Source organism: Zonotrichia albicollis, chromosome 7 (genome assembly GCF_047830755.1).
Source record: "Zonotrichia albicollis isolate bZonAlb1 chromosome 7, bZonAlb1.hap1, whole genome shotgun sequence".
NCBI classification, from domain to species: domain Eukaryota; kingdom Metazoa; phylum Chordata; class Aves; order Passeriformes; family Passerellidae; genus Zonotrichia; species Zonotrichia albicollis.
Genome location: NC_133825.1, coordinates 17177521 through 17199320, shown reverse-complemented (window position 1 = coordinate 17199320; position 21800 = coordinate 17177521). Strand labels below are relative to the sequence as shown.

Here is a 21800-nt window from a genome sequence, read left to right as displayed (position 1 = left end):
GCTTGGGAATGTGGCTGGGGATCGTTTATCCACCAGGAGCATCTTTAATTGGTGCCATGGGAATTGTTTTTACTTAATGACCAATCACCATCAGCTGTGTTGGACTCTGAGGAGTCACAAGTTTTTCATTATCATTCTTGTTAAACCTTCTGTCTGTATATTTCTTTTTCTTCAGTATAGCTTTAGTATAGCATTCTATAATATAAAATATAGTAGATAGACTACACTAGATTTACTACACTAGGTATAGTGCAGTATAGGATAATATAATATAATATAATATAATATAATATAATATAATATAATATAATATAATATAATATAATATAATATAATATAATATATAATATATAGTATAATATATAGTATAATATAATGTATAATATAGTATAGCATAGTATAGTATAATACAATATAATATAGAATAGAATAGAATTATATTAATAGAATAGAATATATACCTATATAGTATAGTACATAAGTATAATAATATAGTATAACATATATAATAAATGTAACATACCATATACAATAAATATAATATAACATAACATAATATACATTACATAACACAATATAATATCATAAAATAATAACTCAGCCTTCTGAGAACACAGAGTCAGATTCCTCATCTCTCACCTCGTCCTGGAAACCAACACCACACTCCAAAGCTGAGGTTTCAGCCTCTACATGAGTTTTTGGGACTCACTGCTTTCCTGAGCAAAGGAAAGCCTAAGCTGCTGGAAGGAACACACAGCTGCACAGCACAGAGGTGTTTATTCCTTACAAAGGAAGAGAAAGTTCATACCTCACCTCTCCAAACACACCCAACACAGCTCTAACAGCTGCAGATGACAACTTATCTAACTCTTGATTATGGGAAATGCAATATCTATAGATATATCTGATGCAAATGAAACAAAGGGTTACAAAATGTAAAATGCCACCACCTTACTGATTGCCAAGAGGCAAACACTGAAGTCTCCTGACTACAAATAAAGTCAAGGCAGAGCTTGTGCTTCATAAAAAGCCAGCACAACCACAGCTCCCCTTCAATCCTAAAGGAAGCTGTGGCAAGAAACCCAAGCTAGCTGAACCCCATCCAAGCTGTGGGAAAAGGCAGCAGCAGCTGACAGAATCAGCAAGCAGAATTGGCCTTTCCTCCCTCAACAAGGTTTACAGAGATGTATAAAAACATCAAACTTCCAATCACCCCATACAGGTTAGCAGGTAACATACAAAAAAGCGGTTTTAAAAGCAACAAAAGCACAAGCTGTTTTCCAGACATTTCTGCCCCCTTTTCTATGGTTGAGCTTTGGCCTCATTGCATAGATTTTGTCAATTTTTGTGAAGAAGCAAACCAGACAGGCACTGCAACTACAGACCACAAAACTGAGAAACTCCAGTACACAGCAAGTACCCAAAAGCAAACATTAAAGCTGCATAATAAGGGAAAACAAACCCAAACAAACCCAAGCAAACCATCTGCCACACGAAGAAGCTGGACTGTGAGAGACAGAGGCAAAAAGAACTAAAACTGCTTTTCATGCAGGTTTAAGGAGTTAAGGTAGTGTTAAATGTGTTCACTCATCTTGAGCACGGCTTTTCTCAGGAGGCTTGGATTTATTTTTCTGTAGATTTAAGGTCAAATGTTAATTCAGACACCCTTAGTGCAGTGGCAGATTTGAGCTGATTTGGCTGACACAAAATAATTGAAACTGACCAAGAGCTCTTCCCAATTCAAGCAAGAGTTCCCTGTACAGTAACCTGAGAACAACAAATTCCAGCAGAAGTAGGCATATGCCTCTACTTTTTGTGCTTATGCATATTTATACAAATATTTAATGTATTTCATATGTACTTAAGACTTAAACCAAGTAGGTCCAAATCCTAACCTCTTTATCATCTTCAGATTTCCTATCCTCCTCCTCTTCCTCTTCTTTCTCAGACTTCTCTAGCTCCTTTTGCTCTTCTTTTTGCTCCTCTACTTTGAGCTGCTTTGTCAGCCGAGCTATCAGCTGGGATTTCAGGCCCTTGGAGCTGAGGGTTCGACTCTCTAACTCTTTGCGAAGGTCATTCACCTGGCAAAGGAAAATTCTGTCAGTGGCAGCAGGCAGAGACATCACAGAACACTGGATTAGCAGAGAAAGTGAGGTAAAAATCAACAGCTCTGAAAAGTCAACTGAACTTTTTAAACGTGTGCTGAAAAACACTAATAGTTACTGATACAAAAAAACCCACTGCATTTAAATTGATGTTTTCTGCAAAACACTTCCTTCTGAGGAGCTTTTCACAGAGGCAGGGAAAGGATTCTGTTAGAGTAAAATAGTTTATTATTACTACTGTTTTCGAGGAAAGTTTTGATTATGTCTCCTGACAGAGTTTAAAAAGGCAGTAATTGTACAAAAATGTACAATTTTTAAACTATTTTAGACCCCACACTTCCTAGTGTAAGTAGTAATCTGGCAGATTACAGCAGAACTCTTGTTTTCCAGTTCATGTATCATAGGTGATATCCTTTAATTGCACAAAGTTCAGAACACATTTAGTTAGCTGCTTTCACTTTGTACAACCAGGAGTCATCCCTGCACACCGTGATACCACATCTGGTACCTATAAATTCAGCAGAACACTACTGAATTTTCCTGCTCAGTTAAGGGAACACACTGCTGCATTTCAGGTCATGTCTTAAAAGTGAAAAAGCACAAATTTTCAGAAGTGTTTGCTACCTTCATTGTTTTTGGATCCAGTTTAGACCAGTGTGTAGGCGTAGAGATCTCTTTAGCTTCCCCATCATCCTTTTCCTCTTCATCCTGACAAACAAAATTTCAAAATTATCCTTCAGAAAGCTTGAAAGCATTTCAGTTATTTTTTTAAATTCTGTTGCTGATCTGTGCAAGGTCACAACTGTTTCAGATAGTCTTCTCCTAAAGTTATTATTTAGACAAGTTCACACACACATTCTACCACTTTATAAATGATCACAGTGCCACTCAGCCAATACAAGCCAGATCTGTGGAACACAAAAGGGTGATAAGCAACACCACAAAGGATATTGGGGTTACACAGACACTGCTGGTCTCCAGTAACCACACAGCGGGTGATCTTCCCCCACATTTTAAATGCCCCAAATTACTCTTTGTTCAGTCAGACCTTCCCTTATTCCAAGATGCTGATCAGCCACATGGCCTGAAATTCAGATGTTTCGGACTAATGTTTGTTCAATTTCAAATATCACAATTAGAACTGGCCACGAGAGAGAATTTAGAAATTTCAGAAAATGGCAAAATGTTTGAAGACAGCTATTCATAAACTGAATCTCACTCAACAACTGGTCCCAGATTCCAGCAACTACGTCTACGATAAAGATGTCTGCGCATCGTAAGCACAATTTAATCCCGTTTGTGATATCAGCATACACATTTACAGTTAGTGAACTAGCTGAAATAAAAACCAAAAGCAACATTCACTACACTGCTGAAAGCTGGTTTACCAGTCATTGTTACCAGTTATGTTCCTCCTGTGTATGTATGTTGTGTAGTGTGTGGTGTGCATTTTGTGCCTGTGTTCCTGTGCCTGTGAGAAGCAGAAATAGAAAAAGGGATTAGCGTTCAGTGCCTGTTCTCCATCAGCCTCCTTGCGTTCACCCTGAAGCTTCTCGACCAGCTGCTGCTTGTATCCTCGGGAGAGGGTTTCCCACTCTGAGCGGGTGGGAAGGCAATGCCAAACATCCGGGAAAAATAAAACCACTGTCTCCACATGAGCTGGAACCGTACGCCCCTTGTGGGTCTCCTCAGGGCGATGGTAGCGAATCTCTGCAAAACGGTACCTGTTGCAAGGGAAGAAGCATGTTGGAAAAAAAATTCTACAATACATTTTTCAAGAGCCTAGATCACTTGTAGCACATCAAGTAAAGAAATTTTGCTGCAAGACCTTGAGGTTTATCTAAAGAAAAAAATTATGGGAGCCATATTTTCTCTTCTGGCACACTTGTAAAGAGGTATCGCGACTGAAAAGGAGGAAAATCGACAAAATGCTTTTCATAAAACTCGTTGTTTAGCCCAAGCAGGTTTTATGTGCAAACAGAAGTTGTGGAAGAACTTCAAATTTAGCATACAATAGGCTTTCCTGGTATTGGTACAACCACAGTGAGTGTTAATGCAGGACAGAAACTCATCAAGAGAAAATATGGCTGTATAACAAACGGCTATTTATTTATAACAAAAGAATAATGAAATGAAGTTCTCTTGACGATCCTCTCCAGCTATGCACAAAATGAAAAATATTTTCAACGCACATTCATTAAAAAAATTACAGTATAACATGTCAAAATAAACCCAGAATTTTTAATTAGTTCTTAATGCAGTATTCAGCACAGTTGGCACCAATCAAGCTGATTACCAAACAGAACATCCTTTGAGTAGTTCACCTGAACTACCAAGAGCAGTTGACAAAGAAAAAAGGGTTTTTCCAGCCTTTTTTGTTTTGTTTTGTTTTTTTTAAGTCCTGGTAACAGACAAGTATTTATTTCTACATTGAACTTGGCAGTGCAGAGCAGTATGCAGTACTTACCATTGCGTGCACACACTTAAGTCAATCCCTGTAAGAGCCTTGCAACAGCGAATTGCCGTCTTTATCAGCACCGAGGGGTCCTTTTCTGGGTCAGGCCCGTCCAGTGAGGGGGACCAGTGGCCTCCAATAGCCATAGCTTCATCTTTGCCTTTCATACCCACTAAAAACTAGACAAAAAGAGGCTTCTGAATGTTCCCCTGCTAGGGGTAGAAGGTCATTTTCCCAAAATGCAAAGAATATTTCATAGCACACACACTGAAATCCGTGAGTAAATCGTGAAATTACTTTGAAATCTGAAAATGAAAATCAGTCAAGAAAGAGTTCAGTTATTTTTTTCCACAGATTATTTCAGCAATGGAATAGGTTTAAAACATCATCACTCATTCTTGCTTTCAAGATTTTCCATCAAGGTTGTTTACTGGTACAGGCTTGTCCCTTTGCAATTCAAAGCTTTCTAACCCAAAAGACAGACAGTAACTTAAATGGTGCCTTAACTCTGATACACATTTAGAGATGAGCCTGCTTAAAAGTGAAGAAGAAAAGCTACAGAAGGTGAGACCACAAGAGCATCATACCTATAAATGAAAGTATTCCTGCGTGCTGTAAGTTAGAATTTAACTGCAAAACAAGTCTGTTGTCCTGAAACACCACAGCACTTACAGCTCCTTCAGTTTAATGGTTAAGTTTCACTTAACACAACAACTGCTTAGCTGCTGTTTCACGTGTATTCTCTTCACAGCTGAGCCCTTACAAAATCAGTGAGTGCTTGTAAAAAGCAGCTAACAAAGTTAATTGGTTTAGTTTGACTAAGCAGAACAAAGCAGTAAATGTGAAGCTCCTATTAAGTGGAAAAAGAATTGACATATAAACTAGGTCTCTTCAGAGGAAAAATGAAATCATCATTCAGCTGTCTACCAGCTCCTCTCCTACTGTCAAAACCAGCAAAGCTCTATAACCAACCTTTCTTGCCAAAAGTGTCTGGCATGGAAGCATATTTACCTTTACAAGTCTAGCAGGATGCTGAAATCCATCCCGAAGCTCCTGGGGATCCTCAGCCAGAGCACAGGACTTGTGGTAGAGATCTTCCATGCTGGGACTGGCCATCAGCATCACCTGTGGGGCAGGTCAGAGCAGTCTGGTGGAGGTCTCACTGCAGCTGATCAACAACGAGCACCAACACACATACCAACACTGAACAAGGCTGCTCCACACCCCAAACAGGTGTGTGATAAAACAGGATGCTCCTTCTCAGTTACTGACTGTGTTCTGAAGCTCAGCCTTCTGAAAGGCAGCTCTTGCTCTGCACAAACAGACTGAAAAACCAGCATGTCTGATACTTGAGCTTTAAAAGTTTTGCACACAGAAGACAAGTTAGTTAAGTCTCTCTATGTGAATGTCAAAATATGCTGCAGCAAGGGCTGTAATCATGCATAAAAGACCCCTTTATCAAAACATTTTCCTAAAACCTATTCCATTTGAAGTCTGTCATTAAAATAGGTCTGAGATTTTGCCAATCTGTGTTAGAAGTATTACATGTTAAAGACAGATCTCAACCTACTTCAAACAAAAAAAATAAATATTGAGATGAACAGGAAATGAGGAAAAAAAAATACCACTAAACAGAATAACACAAACTGCACAGAAAGAGTTCAGTTATTTTTTTCCACAGATTATTTCAGCAATGGAATAGGTATAAAACATCATCACTCCTTCTTGCTTTCAAGATTTTCCATCAAGTTCGTACTGAAGGAATAAAAAGGACTCCATTAAGTACTCAAAATGAATTGCCTAAGAAATCATTCAGAGACCTTGCAGGAGCTGGCTTTCTTTCCTATAATCACATCACTGCAACTGGGTGCAGACAATGGAAGAGCCCTCTGTAAGCACAAGATTTAGCACAGCTCTAGTAACAGAAAAACTCAATTTCAGTTGTGATTCTTTAAGCTCTCCGTACTAGTTTTTTACTGAAAAGTTTAAAACGCTGTACTTTGCTTAAATGGCTGCAGAATGTCTTCAGTTCAGTTACACCTCCTTTTGCATCCTATTGATAAAAAAACTTCTAATGAACAGTGCTATCAGTGGAAAAGCACACAAACCTTAGCACTGTAGAGATGATCAGCATCAGGTGGATCGAGGACAGCAGCGTTCTTATCTATAGGATCTACTTCTCTATGCATTACGTAGAAATTGCAGTAGTTTCCCAGCTGAAAGGGTCTAGACATAGGGAAAGCATCCACCCACGTGAACTGAGCATCAAAGAAGTCGCTGGGGATGTACAGGTTCTGGTAACGCCTCCTCAGCTCCATCATATCACAGCTACGGCTGGAACACAGGCAGGGTGTAAAGATACAGAATTATCAACCATTAACTCAAGAGGTGCAGTAACTGGCAATACAACCACTGGATATTTGGTGCTGGATATATAACATCTCAAGAATATTACGTTTGAATGTCATGGATGAAGTTTAAAATGTAACTATTAAACACTTCCCATTCAGGGGTCTGCATGTTAGGGAATATTCACTAAGCCATGCAATAAAGCTATTTTGCAATAGCACTCTAAAGCAACACAGAACATCCAACAAGTTCACCATATGAGGTTCTTTGCCATTATATACTTGACTAGCTAGGTTTTTTACATTGAAAGATGGGAGAAAGTAAGGAAAATTCATTTAACAAAGGTTAAAGTCAGGATCATCACGCAGCACTCCCACACGGGCGGGCTGACACGGCTCCAGCAGCCGTGCCACGATGGCACACTGGCACACGTACCAGTCGAGGGAGAACTTGGAGAACTGCACGGTGTAGCGGGGCAGCACGCGGCGCGGGCGGCGCGGGGAGCGCTCCCGTTCCCGCCGCGGCGATCGCTCCCGCGAGCGCTTCCTCTGCGGGGACCTCTCCCGGGACCGGCGCCGCTCCCGCTCCCGCTCGCGGCTGCAGCAACACAACACACACAACAAAGTGTTTATGCAAGTGTAACACAAAGGGATTTCTAGCACAGCTGTCAGACACAGCTCAAAAAGGGAAGAAGTTTCAGTAGTATCTTCACAAGACAAACTGATAACACAACTCCTCACTTGCAGGTAGATAAGAACTCTTCACTAAATCCTAAGGGTAACACCACTTGTGGCTCTTGCTGACCCACTCTGGAGCAGGCAGCTCAGCTCTGGGTGAGGAAAGCTCTTTATGGATCACAGTTTGGTCTACCTACCTCCTGTCATCCTTTCGGTTTGGCATGGGGTCTCCACCTCGGTCATTCCTGCCAGAAAATCGGGATGGTGGGTCGAGTCTTCGGGCTGGCTGTGGCTGCGAAACCAGACGGACTGGGGGCTGCAGCAAACCACCTGCAACAGCATGGACAGCACCAATACACAACGGGGCAAGCACCTACACTGCTGCTTGCAGCTGCTTCACTTTCTGATTTTACATTTACCCTTTAACAGCCCCCCTAAGAAACTCAAGAGACCTAAGCTTTTCTTCACTGAGGCAAGCTGACACTCTATCAAAATGAAATTGGTTAAAAGCATCTTCTTGAGATGGAAGCTAATATAACCTAAGCACACAGAATTCATCTTAATAAACAGCTAAGCTTTTCCAAAAACTTAAATTACAGATATACTACTACCTACTCATTTTACTGAAGGAAAACTGAAATCCTCATTTTAAGGCTATTCATACATAAAAATAACTGGCATCCTGAAAAAATATTCCTAAATCAATATATTACACTGCTCACCAATCCCTCGGCAGGTAATTTCTTTGCCTCGAGACATTTCAGCAAGTGATTTAAGTGGAGCAAATGTTACTAAACACCAATGAACAACTAGGACTAATTAAACTGCAGTAAGCATTTATGCAAAACAATTCTGCTTTGGTTCTTCTGCCCTTGCTTTTACTGTGTTAAGACCAGTCCTAATATTGTCACTTCTGTCACTGATTCCTTAGCCATTCAAGGTTCGAGAGACTTCTCAACCTTTGTTTTAGATTTGCCATGTTTGGCAGTGTTTCTTCTCTCAGATGCCCACCTGGCTAACTGAAATTAATAAGCAAAGAAACAACAGCTTTAAGAACACAACTGTGAGACCTGATTTTGTGGGAAACTGCAGAAAATGCTGAAGGACTGCACTGCTACTAATACTTTCAACTCCCCAACTTGTCTGAGAAAGGATAAAAATTACACCGAATTTGCTTTTGGCTTACAAAATCTTAGCATGAACAGGAGTCCATGGGGACTTCACTAACCAGGTGATTTCTGAGCTACCACAGGCAAAGTGCCTTGCACAAAGGTGCAGGAAGACATTTCTAATCCCCTCCACATTATTTCAGCTATTACTTCCACCCTCTGATTAACAAGAAAACAACCATCACCCACTGAAATTGTTGGGGAAGATGAAACAGGAAAGCCTTACAAATATGATTGCCTGGCAAAAGATTTCGAGAATATGGAAACTGCAAGTGACATTGAAACGAAAGCAAGGTTTGAGATCCTTTAGTTTGTAAACAGCTGGAAAACAATGGTGTGGCCAGCTGAAGGCAATCCCCTTTTGATGGAACAGCAGCCTCTGCTTGCAGACAGGCCCAAGGGTCAGAGCAGACCCTACAGCTTGGCAGAAGGGCCCAAAGAGGAGATTTTAGGGTTTAAAATGTAACACAGTGTGGTAATGTATTGATTCTTATAGGCTGTATGTAAATGCTGTAGGATTTGTATCTTGTACTAGATTAGTTAGTGAGAATTAGAATATTCAGGACAGAAGAGTATTGTAAGGGGAACCTCGCTCTCTCATCCTGTTTCCCACTCTCTTTACCCCTCTTTCTCTCTCTGGGGCCTGCTCTGGGCTGTGGCTGCAGCTCCCAGCAGGGCCCTGCACCCAGGCCCTCTGCAATAAACCCCAAATCCCAGCAGGGCCCTGCACCCAGGCCCTGTGCAATAAACCCCAAATCCCAGCAGGGCCCTGCACCCAGGCCCTCTGCAATAAACCCCAAGTTCCTGACCTGGCTGCAGAGATCTCTGCTCTCTGTCTGTCCCACCCCCGTCACTCCCACCACAGTGACCCCCCAGAAGTTCACTGAAGGAGCACCTTTCTGCTGTGGCTGCTGCAGCAGCGGCTGAGGCTGTGTCTGGAGCAGGGGTGTGATGGAGGCTGCAGAGATCTGTGCCTGCAGCAGGGACTGTGGCTGTGGCTGGGCCTGCACGCCGAAGGTCTGCTGGGCCAGGGGCTGCAGCACGGCCGGCGGCGTCTTCAGCAGCGGCTGCGCCTGGCTCTGGTTCTGGGGAGACAGCGAGGGTCAGCAGGGAGCTGCAGCTGAGCCCCTGCCCCGGCACCTGCCCCACACCCACCTGGTTGGGCAGGGTCTGGATCCTCTGGGCGTTCCATTTGAACGGCATGTTGGGGTTGTACGTGGCTTCTACCAGAACTCTGTCACCCACCTGAGGGGTCTTGCCTTTGACAGCGCTGCAAATGTTACAGAAAATGTGTGTGAGAGGCTTTCCTAGCTTGGTTTTTTGCATGTTTCATTTGAAGATAGGAGAAAGTAAGTAAGGTTCATTAAAAAAAGCTTGCAGGAAGAGAATCTACCCCCAAAATCAGCGTTAGTGCTACCTACTTCAGTTCAGGTATGCACAGGAACTCAGTAATTCCCTGTCTTTGGCCCTAAGGGAAAAGTTCCCCAAAGAGCACCAAGTTAAGACATGCAGACAGTAGGTTTTGTGCTTTTAATCACCCACAAATTCTGCAATTTTCTATTACATGAAGCTAGTAACCCCTGGGTCTCCCAGCTTTGGGCTTTGTATTAAAAAAATTCAAAAGTTCACATGAAGCACTGTCACAGACACATTTTATGAAAAATTCTTTCCTTAGGATTTTTTCTCCTGAAAAGCTGAGAGGCCTCAGGAACAAAATGCAAACAATGGTTATCTGCTGCTGTGGAATGCAACAGGTGCATCTGGGATTGGTCTCATGTGGTTGTTTCTAATTAATGGCCAATCACAGTCAGCTGGCTCAGACTCTCAGTCAGTCACAAGCCTTTGTTATCATTCCACTTCTTGCATGCCAGCCTTCTGATAAAACGCTTTCTTCTATTCCTTTAGTATAGTTTTAATATCATAAAATAATAAATCAGCCTTCTGAAACATGGAGTCAGATCCTCATCCCTTCCCTCGTTCTGGGACTCCTGTGAACAGCACCACAAAGTACCTCAGACATCTGTTAACCTCTCTGACTTTCACTGCTGAATGAAAACAACACAGTACTGCACACAGAATTAGTGTGCAACCATCTCCACCTTTGACTACCTGAGAGCATCACAAAGTGATGGATCAAAAAGTGATCACATCCGCAGGTGAGCGCTCACAGCTTACCTAAGCTGAAAAAAGACATCTTCATCCACAAAGCCGAAGGTGTCATGCAGCTTGGTGACCACTCCCGTGAAGACTCGCTGCTTCTGGGGCTGCGTTTGCTGCTGGCTGGAGCGAGGGGCGGGGTAGGACACGGTGATCTGCGCTGCCGGCTGCGGCGTGGACAGGCTCAGGCTGGTGGGCAGCGCCACCGCCGGCTGCAGGCAGAACAGAGCAACGCTCAGGGCCGGCACCGCTGCCACTGACAGGGGGCAGCTCCTCCAGCCACAGAAATAACAGTTTAACTTCATTAGTGCACCTAGAACTGACATTTCAGGTAAAACAAAGGAACACTCAGTGCTCTCACATTGCCAGGGAGCAGCTCCTCCAGCCACAGAAATAACAGTTTAAAATGAGTAGAGCACCTAGAACTGACATTTCAGGTAAAACAGAGCAAAGCTCAGGGCTGGCTCGGCTGCCACTGCCAGGGAGCAGCTCCTCCAGCCACAGAAATAACAGTTTAACTTCATTAGAGCACCTAGAATGCACATTTCAGGTAAAACAAAGGAACACTCAGTGCTCTCACACTGACAGGGAGCAGCTCCTCCAGCCACACAAACTGCAGTTTAACTAAAGCACCTAGAACAGATATTCCAGATGGTGGAAGTTTCTTGTGGTTTTTGTCGGGTTGTTGGTTTTTCTGAAGATGATATGTTTCTTACTTTAATGAAGACTGGTTTTGTTTATCCTTTTTTGTAAGAGTCAGCTTCCCTCAAAAATGTACCTTGTCCAGACAAAAAGCATGAAGATGCATCACTGTCTACAAAATGTACCTTGTCCAGACAAAAAGCATGAAGATGCATTACTGTCTACAGGCAACACACACAGTGGGCCTGGAGATAAATTCCCAGCTTTGCTAGGAATAAGTGCTCAAGAGGTCATTCTGCATTTAAATCCCACCTGGAATTAGAAGTCAGTAAAGGCTGAGGACAACACAAACCCTTCCCTAGCTCAACAGGTCATGTAGTCCCCTTACAAAAGCAGAACACAGTTAAGATAATGAAATCAAGTCAAACATTTTTTACCTTTTTAAAGCCTGTTTAAAAGTTCAAGTGAAAATGGAACTAGAGGAATTTGCAATGTGTTAACCCGTCAAGCTCAGCAAGGTTCGTTTTAAATCTCTTTATACACACACTGTTAATACAGGAAATTAAGTTCCTTCACAGAAAAGAGAAAGATTTTCCCCATTTGTCATTTACTGCAAAACAAATGGACACTTGAAGTTCAAACAAAAAAAAAATTAAAATATCATCAACACACATGCTCCCCTCAAGATTAAGGAAGAGTGGTTGCTATTAATTTTTGAAACCAAGGCTATGCATATTTTAACATCTGGATAAAATAAACCTGTACCAATAAAATGTTCATTCATATTAGTTCATTTTGCAGATTAAAATACCAAGATGTCACAAATTTGCACTCTTGCATTATCTGTGTTTGGGGATGAAGACCAAACAATAAAGCCAAACTAACCTGAGTTAAAAGGGTCTGCTGAGGTTGCTGCAACTTAAAATAAATAAAGTTATAAATTAATTTGATATGCTTAAGGAAATTGTACAATTCTACCTCTTCTTTACAAGTAAGAGTTTTTGCTTAATCTGAGTCAGTTAATAGTCTTTTAGGGCTTGGTCATTTCAGCAGTTTGCACATCTGTAAAACTGTGCCTCTGGGGTTAGTTTTGAGATTGTATAACCCAGGTTTATACAGAAAGGAGAAATACTAATTTTTTTTTAACTGAAAGTTAATAGCAATACCAAAAAAATTTTGGCAGCTGGAACAACTTAGGCATGTAATTCCCTTGTACTTTTATTCTTTTTAAAAAATCCTGTTAAGTTAGAAGATCATAATAAAAATCCAAAAGGGAACGTTTTTGGACAGCGTCTTTCCAGCAGTTAAAATACACGGCCCTGTTTGGAGCAAAGTTCAGCAGAAAATCATTTACACATGGAACAGAAAGTATTTCTAAAATTTGTTTTTGCAGGAAGGTAGGCAGGTTTCCATTCTGCACACATCTTTCCAAGTTTATGAACTTCAAGCTCTCTTTTGCCACACAAAGTTTCTTTAAGTTACTTAAGTTTCTTTAACAACTTCCCACATGATGATTTCGGAGACAAATCCTACAAGACACACAATCAACATTATTTTAAAGTTATTTGTGATGTACACAGTAAGAATCAGACAAACCTGTTGCTGTACACTATAGAGAGTCTGCTGAGGTTGTGAATATTGCTGAAACAGATAAAAGCAAAATATCTCATAAACAGGAGAATTATTACCGCAACAACATCAAATATAAGTTACCTGCTTAGCGAGTTCTAGATAAAAGCAATTAACCTTTAACAAATTTAATTTAAAAATAACTAATAATATCAATGTATATAATTTTCATAATGTCAATGTATATAATTTTCATAATGTCAATATATATAATTTTCATCATATCAATGTATATAATTTTCGTAACAATTATTCTGAGCCTTTAGAGTGGGCCCTGATGTTCTCCTTCTAGCTAAAGTCAGCAATTTTTGTTAAGCCTGATGCTTAAGATAGTATTTAAGTCACATTACAAAACCATGCAAAATCCCAAAAAGGGGATAGATATATATATATATAGAGAGAGAGAGAGGTGGGAGATACTGAGATTCTCAGTTTAGATGAGGCAAAGCCCATTCTCCCAAAGGGCTAAAAATCGGCTCCTCTACAGCCCAACTTCCCACTAATTCTCTTTCTAGCTAAAGTCAGCAATTTTTGTTAAGCCTGATGCTTAAGACAGTATTTAAGACACATTACAAAATCATGCAAAATCCCATAAAGGATATATATATATAGAGAGAGAGATGGGAGATACTGAGATTCTCAGCTTAGACGCAGCACCCCCATTCTCCCAAAGCCCTACAACTCAGCTCCTCCCCATCCCAACTTCCCCCTGACGAACTCCACCTCTGCCATCTATCCCGCCCATCCCGCCATGGATAAGAGACAGGTTCACACTGCGATGTTCACCATTTGCCATTCTCCTTTCCTCCTGGGTCCTTTAGCCGGCCGCAGTTCGGGCAGCGCCGGCCGCGGTGGGTGCTTTACCTGCTGCAGGGCCGCGGCCGCGGCTGCCGCCTGCTGCTGGAGCGCGGCGCTCTGGCTCAGCTGGTAGTTGGCGGGGCTCTGCGTGGTCAGCCCCGCGGCTGCCAGCGCCGTCTGCTGCGTGTAGATGGTCGGGGAGGCTCCCAGCAGCGAGGGCTGCTGCACGCCCAGGGCAGCTGCGGAGACACGGAGGGAAGGGAGGGGGGGACACGGCCGGTGAGCGCCCGCAGCACCGCGGCCGGCCCGCCTCGCCTCACGCAGGACGCGCGGCGCTCGCCTCGGCCACGAGCACCGAGGTGGGGAAACAACTTCCCAAATACAGCACACGGCATCGCATCCCAACACCCTCTCTTCTAAACTCATCTAGCAAGCTTTTCTTCTCAATTCATCTAGTGAACCACAGCAGAGGAGCAGAGACCATTGTGGTGGGGAAGATGGAACAAGAAAGCCTTCTAAATATGATTGCCTGGCAAAAGGTTTTGAGAATATGGAAACTAGAAGGGAGATTGAAATGAAGGCAAGCTTTGAGATCCCTCCGTTACTGAACAACTGGAAAACAAGGATGTAGCCAAACTGAAAGTAATCCCCTTTTGATGGAACAACACCCTCTGCCTGCAGACAGGCCCAAGGGTCAGAGCAGACCCTACAGCTTGGCAGAAGGGGCCCAAAGAGGAGTTTTTAGGGTTTAAAATGTGGCACAGTATGGTAATGCAGTGATTCTTACAGGCTGTGTGGAAATGCCATAGGTTTTGTATATTGTACTAGATTGGTTAGTGAGAATCAGAATATTCAACACAGAAGATTTATTGTACTGTAATGGGAACCTCACTCTCCTACGCCTTTTTCTCTCTCACCCTCTCATCCTCTCTGCCCCTCTCTTCTCTCATCCTGCTCCAGATGTGTCTGGCAGCTCCCAGCAGGGCCCTGCACCCAGGCCCATTGCAACAAACCCCACGTTCCACAACCTAACTTCAAAAAATCTCTCATTTCTGTACGTCCTGACTGTCCCACTCCCCAACACTCCTACGGTGAATCAACTTCCCAAATTCAACACAAAGCATCACAGCCCACTAACTTCTCTCCTAAATTCATCTACCAAGCTTGTAGCTATGATACTTTCTGAAAAATCCTTTCCTTAGGATTTTTCCTCCTGAGAAGCTGAGAGGCCTCAGGAACAAAATGCAAACAATGATTATCTGCTGCTGTGGAATGCAACAGGTGCATCTGTCATTGGTCTTATGCGGTTGTTTCTAATTAATGGCCAATCACAGCTGGCTCAAACTCTCTGTTCGAGACACAAACTTTTGTTATTCTTCTTGCTTTTCTATTCTTAGCCAGCCTTCTGATGAAACCCTTTCTTGTATTCTTTTAGTATCATTTTAATGTAATATATATCATAAAATAATAAATCAGCCTTCTGAAACATGGAGTCAGATCCTCATCTCTTCCCTCAACCTCAGACCCCTGTGAACACGGTCACAGAGGCTTTTCTTCTAAATTCATCTACCAAGCTTCTCTTCTAAATTCATCTGCCAATAGTGACCCACAGCAGGGGAGCAGAGACCATTACACATCTCTGCTTCCATGCTCATGATTTTCCAGCTCTGTAGTTGTCATCTCCACCTGCACCCACCCCCTCCCCCGTGTACTTCCTTGGACAACCTTTATTTGGATGAGCCAAATGAAGATTGCTGCTGTGCTCTGTCAATGAATGCATTGCATTCTGTTGAGGGCAAGAGAAAGCTTTACTGTAACAGCATCTGTGAAACAGAGGCTCATGGAAAGTGTGCTCTGAAATCACCAAGTTTTTGCTTCACTCAGTGCTGTCTTTGTGCCCTGTGAAGGGGGGCTGGTGGAGAAGGAGCAGCTTGGAACAACAGAGTTTAATCAGTCTGCATGTGTAAGGGGACTCAAGCTCTCTGCAGCTCTCAATAGGAGGGGTTTGTGCTGCCCAGAAGGAAAGATTTGTTTATTTTATTGTCATGCTGGCTTTTAATTCACCACAGAACATAAGCAAATCATGAGGAGCAGCTATGCACAGGCTGTGCTTCTGGACAAGGTATGCTCAAGGTTTACAGAGGGATCTCCTGGGTGACAAAGAGCCCTGCAAAATGCAAATCTCAGCAAAAAGCTGCAAACCTATCTGGAAACCTGCTCCCTCTCTGGCAGGAGTTTTGTAAAAAGTTATGGGCAGCTGCATGATCAAATATCACTTCATGAAACTATCAGCCTAGTGCACATGTTTAAATAAAACCAGAGAGAAACTGGGCAGGGAAACACACTGCCAGCAAAAACAGGTCAGGCAGCCATCTTCAGAACTGAGCAACATTCAGAATTAACACAGCTCTTCTCTCTTCCAAAGCCCTCAGACACACAGGGGAATGAGGAACAGATTTACAGTGTTCCTGCAGAGTTTGTGCTCTGTTCTTACTGATGCAAAGGGAACCTTTCACTCCTGACCCAGGGATGCTGTAAAACCCTGCTTGTAGCTGGTGACTGTCACCATAAATAATGCTGTACCCCCTCCACAGGCCCTGAATAATAATGTCACCCTTCCCACCACAGCACACTGCCCTTTCCAGCAGAGCAGACCCTGCTGATGGCACTGATCATCTCATAACTTTGGAATGAAATACATAAACAGCACTGAAAATAATTCCTATCACTATGATCTCTATCAAATATTGCCACACAAGCATTTCAGGAAGTAACAGGATTTTAAAAGTGAAATCAAGCATTCTACAGTGTACAGCATATCATTAACTTTCCCCTCTGGAAAATTCCAAAATTTGCATGTCTTTAGAAGCCAGCAAACAAAATTTGAGGCTTCTCTCCTGACAAACCCTCCACTGTCTTCATCCTCCTGCCTCCTGCTTGATCACCAGCTGCAATCTGAATGTGCAGTTTGGACCATCCAGAAGGAGACCCTCAACTGGACCCTCACCACTGTCTCACCCTTTAAATACAATTTACAAGCTTGGCTGCTGTATCCTGGGACTTTTCTTGGCTGGAACACTCTGCTGGCTCAGTCAGTGCATTCATCTTTCCCCTCTTCCTTCCACACATCGAGCAGAAATTCCCATTAGTGCAGCAATCTGCTGCCTGCTGTCACCTTTGAACGTGACTATGCCAGCTACTGTCACTCAGTCCAAAGTTCCATCCCAAAGTTGTCCCAGCACAGGGGGATGGAGGTGGGAAGCATTACCAAAAGCAAATTTCACAAGTTTTCTCCTACTTTGTGTACCAACAAAAATGCCTACTCCCTAAACCAGATCGTGGGACTATTCAGATTCACTATGGCAATTTCCACTTCAGCATAACCCAGATTTATCTCAAGCAATTCCCAGCCCACCCTAAGACCCTTATCCCATTTTGTCAACTAAGAAAAAAACTAAGAAATTTTGCCATCTCCACTGAGCATTTAATATTAACTGGGTATCTATAGTCTACAACACTGCAGATCAACCTACTGAGAAAGGGCAAAGACAAAAGGCAGCCAAGATCCTCTCAGAAGATAACACCTGTAGTAACAAGTTTCTCAAAGCTGGATCTTGTTGCCACTGATTTGCCCCAAAGTATTCCAGGACTTTCATCTGACTGCCTTTCATCTGTGTACTCATCTTGGTCAAACAGGCTCCAATTAATTAAGCAACTGAGTTTGCATTACTAGTTAAAAATAAAAAAAGAAAAAAGAAAAGGAAAAATCACACAGAAAAACAAGAGACAGAATGAATCAGACTGAGTCTGCAATCCACAGCTGACTGCCACAAGTGGCAAACAACAGCATCTCAGGGTTTGTAATCATCTCAGTAAGTAGTGATGGAGATGCCTTCCTTCAGATGCAGGGCAAACAACCCCCCCTGGCACCAAACACTGAGTGGCACCTCCAGCTGGCAGGCTCAGACAGAACCTGGGCTCCAGGCTGCAGCTCTGGGTGAGGTTATAGACACTGCAACCAACACAAAGACAGTATTCAGTATCCCTCTTCCTACATCTAAACCCTAAAGATCCTTAGAAGTTAGGGAAGCATCTTCAAAATACAGAGCTACAGATGTCCCCTCGGTCAGTGATGTGGATTTATCAGAATCACAGCTAAGGAGTGCCCCATGCAGGGCTTGGGACACTGCTCACAGCTGTCAGAAATGGTGACATTGTGGCCTTGGGCTTCCAAGCTTCACACACTTGCAACACAAACACCACACAAGCTACTCCTTTAACAGGCACACACACAGAGCAGGCTCATTTGTCATGGGACAAATGTGTTTACAGGCAGCAGCACCCTGTGCACAGCTCCTCCTCCTCAGGGGCTGACACTCAGGGCCAGCAGCAGGAACAGCACCATCCCTGCACCACAAAATCCTCACAACCAGGCAGAACAGCAGGGCCAGCACCTCCCCAGCACCACAGCTCCATAAAACCACACAGCTTCTCATCATAGCCATGCACAGGGCAAGCACTGGGACACAAAAATGAAAAGTAGAGAGGAGGAGGGAATTCTCCTTTGCATCATTATGCAAGTTAAAGTCATTTTCTGTAGTAGGCATGATTTAATCTATTCTTTAACAACGCTCAGCTACCACGGTGGGGGCTTTATTCTGGTTTTAGCCTTGTGATGCACAAAAGCATGAGATGAGGAGCAGGCAAAAATTCACTGTGTTCCATGTAGGAGTTTCCCTTCACACATCCATCTCTGCTGGCACCTGGAATTGCACATCCCTCTTCTAATTCCTCAGAGAGTAATTAATAAACCCTCCCAGAGAGATCACAGACCCTTCATTACACAGCCCTCAGTCCACAACCAGTGTGCCACACCTTCATAATTAACAGCTTTCACTCATTTAGTTACTTCTTCACCAGGGATGGCCAAGACAGCCTCCACATCAGAAATTTTAAAAAAATCCCTAAACCAAAACAATGAAAAACACAAACCCCCAACACTGATCCTACCTTTTTTGTAACAATCAAATTGGGTTTCTAGCACCATCACTCACTGCTTCAGAGAGCTTGAAAATAGTCATATATCATGTTGTTTGTGTTACAAAAATCCAGATCTCCTTCCCTCATAGCCAAGCACCTCAAAGCTCTGGAGAAGGAACCTGACACTTGGATAAAAACAGCTGGCATGCATAAATACATGCAACAGCTTTGGCCAGCCCTCTGAAAGGATGTTTCAAAAATGAGTTTACTATCACTGAGGTTCACAAGGATAAGCCAATCTGCACCATTTCTTGGGTGCTGAGCAGCAGGTGAGGCTGGTCAGCACACCTGAGCTCTCAGCACCTCCTCCTTGGGGATACAGCCTCCCTGAAGGCCACAACTTCACACTGAAAGGGGCAAGCTCAAGCACAAACACTGTTCCTCAGCTCCCAGCAGGGTCAGAGAGCACTGCTCACCTCCCAAATGATGCTTCCTGTGCTCTTGGTTTGTATTAAAGATTAAAAGAGCAGGGGAACAAGTATGCACTGAAACAGCAGCTGGGCAGAACAAGCCCAGGGAAGGAAGAGGATGCAGTCAGTCACTCCCTGGGATGCACAGTGTGAGTGCAGCAGTGCCATGGGAATCACTGCAGACACAGGATTTACCTTGGGAAAGGAACTGAGTCAGGACAGGAGAGGGATTCCCACCCCAGAGATGTCACACATCTCCAAAACTGTCACACATTCCCCATCACAGAGGTCTTTTATGGAAAATCCTTTCCTTAGGATTTTTCCTCCTGAGAAGCTGAGAGGCCTCAGGAACAAAATGTAAACAATTGTTATCTGCTGCTGTGGAATGCAACAGGTGCATCTGGGATTGGTCTCATGTGGTTGTTTCTGATTAATGGCCAATCACAGTCAGCTGGCTCGGGCTCTGTCTGAGACACAAACCTCTGTTATCATTCCATTCCTTTTCCATTCTTAGCTTAGCCAGCCTTCTGATGAAATCCTTTCTACTGCCTTTTAGTATAGTTTCAATGTAATATATATCATAAAATAATAAATCAACCCTCTGAACCATGGAGTCAGATCCTGTCTCTTCCCTCATCCTCAGACCCCTGTGAACATGGTCACAATTCCCAAGCTTTGCCAGGCTGGCATTGCCAAAGGAGCTGGGACATGAACTCCATGCCAAACCCAGCAATACCTCTGCTTATAGGGACCTCTGAGTTCTAACTCAGCATTAAAAAAGAAATAACCCCCTTCCCACCCAAGTAACAAATTCCCACGATATGGATTATTTCTAATCGATTAATAAAACAAATGAATAAAATAATGTGTAAACATCGATTCAGGCTGCCCAGGAAATGAAACTCAGGCAGCACTTAGGAAATCTGTAATGCCTTACTAGAGCTGGTATTATTTAGGCCAGAACCATGTAATTTAATAGGAGGTAATTTGATTTACACATCTTGGGCTATGACTAACTGGATATGTTGTTTATTGGCTGAAACAATCAATACAAACTCACCTGGGATTTTACTCACACCCCTCAAGAAACCCAAATAACAAACAAAACCAACAGACAGCATCAGGAAACGACTTTTAAAGTCTCCATTGTGGGGAAAAACTCCCGATTTAAAGCACCTAAGTAGACTTTGGATAAGTCAGTCAGCACCGTGACACTCTGAAGTGCACAGCCAAGAATGGAATCGCCAAATCCCCGAGGGGTCAGGGCTCAAACACCGAGTGTAAACTGACCTGGCTGAGACACCGCCGTGGCTGTAAACTGAGTAGCCCAAGGGGGATTTTTCTGTCCTCCAAACTGAGCCATGGCAGAAGGTAGAACCGACCGGGTGTCTATCTTCCGTAATTGCAATCTAAGGAAATAAAATAAAATAAAATAAAATAAAATAAAATAAAATGCAGCTGCAATCTTTGAAACAAATACTGGCAGGTTATTTTAATTCTAGGGCAAGGAAGAAAAACCCAAAAACACAACAAAAAAACCCAGACGACAAAAAAAAACCAAACCAAGCCATAAAAATCAAAAGTCAAAATCAGAAAAGAAAAAAACACACACGCAAAAAAAAAAAGTCTCCAAATATTAGTTTTACATCTCTAAAGCCTGGTTGGGAACATGCGTCGCAGAAAGTTGTAAGGCAAGTTATTTTATATTCCCAAGGCCCGATCGCCATCTCCCACTTCTAAAACCGGGACAAACGCGTCTGAAAACGCGAAAATTCCCATTCCCAGGCCCCGGGAAAGGAAGGTGCCTGTGCGGCCCCCGAGTTCACATTCGCCGTTTGTTCCCCGGCCGTGCCCGGGCAGCGCTCGCGTTCCGCACGGCGGGGCCGGGCCCGGCCACCACGCGGGCCGAGCCGAGCCGGGCCCGCACCGGCCCCGCCGCCTCCCCCGGGGCCCGCCAGAGCTGCTTTACCCCGGGCAGGCTCCGCTGCCGGCCGCGTGTGCGGGCCCCGCCGCCCGCCGGAAAGCGCCGCACGGCAGAAAGGCAAGGGGAGGCGGAGGCGGCGGCGGCGCCGGGCCGGGCGGGCGGGAAGCGGGGCCTTCCCGCCCCTTCCCCTTCCTCCGTGTCCTCCTTCCCCCCGGTGCCGGTGCCGCCGCCGCCGCCCCGCTCGGCCCTGCCCGGCCCCGCTCCGGGGCAGCCCCGGCCACGCGCGCCCCCGGCCGCTCGCGCCGCGCCCGCCGTACCTGCGCGGGCCCGCGCCGCCGCCATCGCCGCCCGCCCCGCGCATGCGCCCCTGCCCCGTTCTACGTCACGCCTGCGACCGCGCGAGGCGGCGCGCGCCCGGCCCGGCCCGGCCGCGTGCGGGGCCCGC

At 43.9% G+C, this 21800-nt stretch overlaps 1 protein-coding gene and 2 non-coding genes across 9 annotated transcripts in view; all 3 read right to left on the bottom strand.

Moving 5' to 3' along the window:
* Window positions 1-21800, bottom strand: part of CCAR1 (cell division cycle and apoptosis regulator 1) — a 29766-nt gene extending 7966 nt beyond the window's left edge. Inside the window, exons 1-16 of one of the 7 annotated variants that reach the window (XM_074544421.1) lie at window positions 21673-21800; window positions 20722-20840; window positions 13970-14220; window positions 13151-13195; window positions 12440-12472; window positions 10931-11124; window positions 9911-10025; window positions 9651-9840; window positions 7784-7916; window positions 7345-7506; window positions 6669-6894; window positions 5572-5685; window positions 4573-4739; window positions 3619-3829; window positions 2730-2813; window positions 1896-2081 (exon numbers count right to left, since the gene is read on the bottom strand). In XM_074544421.1, coding sequence (XP_074400522.1) covers window positions 1896-2081; window positions 2730-2813; window positions 3619-3829; window positions 4573-4739; window positions 5572-5685; window positions 6669-6894; window positions 7345-7506; window positions 7784-7916; window positions 9651-9840; window positions 9911-10025; window positions 10931-11124; window positions 12440-12472; window positions 13151-13195; window positions 13970-14220; window positions 20722-20840; window positions 21673-21716 — 2274 coding nt within the window. In that variant the 5' untranslated portion in view covers window positions 21717-21800. Of the gene's footprint in view, window positions 1-1895; window positions 2082-2729; window positions 2814-3618; window positions 3830-4572; window positions 4740-5571; window positions 5686-6668; window positions 6895-7344; window positions 7507-7783; window positions 7917-9650; window positions 9841-9910; window positions 10026-10930; window positions 11125-12439; window positions 12473-13150; window positions 13196-13969; window positions 14221-20721; window positions 20841-21400; window positions 21642-21672 lie in introns of those variants that run through there. The other 6 variants (XM_074544422.1, XM_074544424.1, XM_074544425.1 and 3 more) reach the window with 6 other exon arrangements.
* Window positions 4891-4954, bottom strand: LOC113459784 (small nucleolar RNA SNORD98). The gene has a single exon (XR_003381326.1). It is a non-coding gene; the product is annotated as a small nucleolar RNA SNORD98 (small nucleolar RNA).
* On the bottom strand, window positions 6218-6281 carry LOC113459783 (small nucleolar RNA SNORD98). Its single transcript, XR_003381325.2, has one exon. It is a non-coding gene; the product is annotated as a small nucleolar RNA SNORD98 (small nucleolar RNA).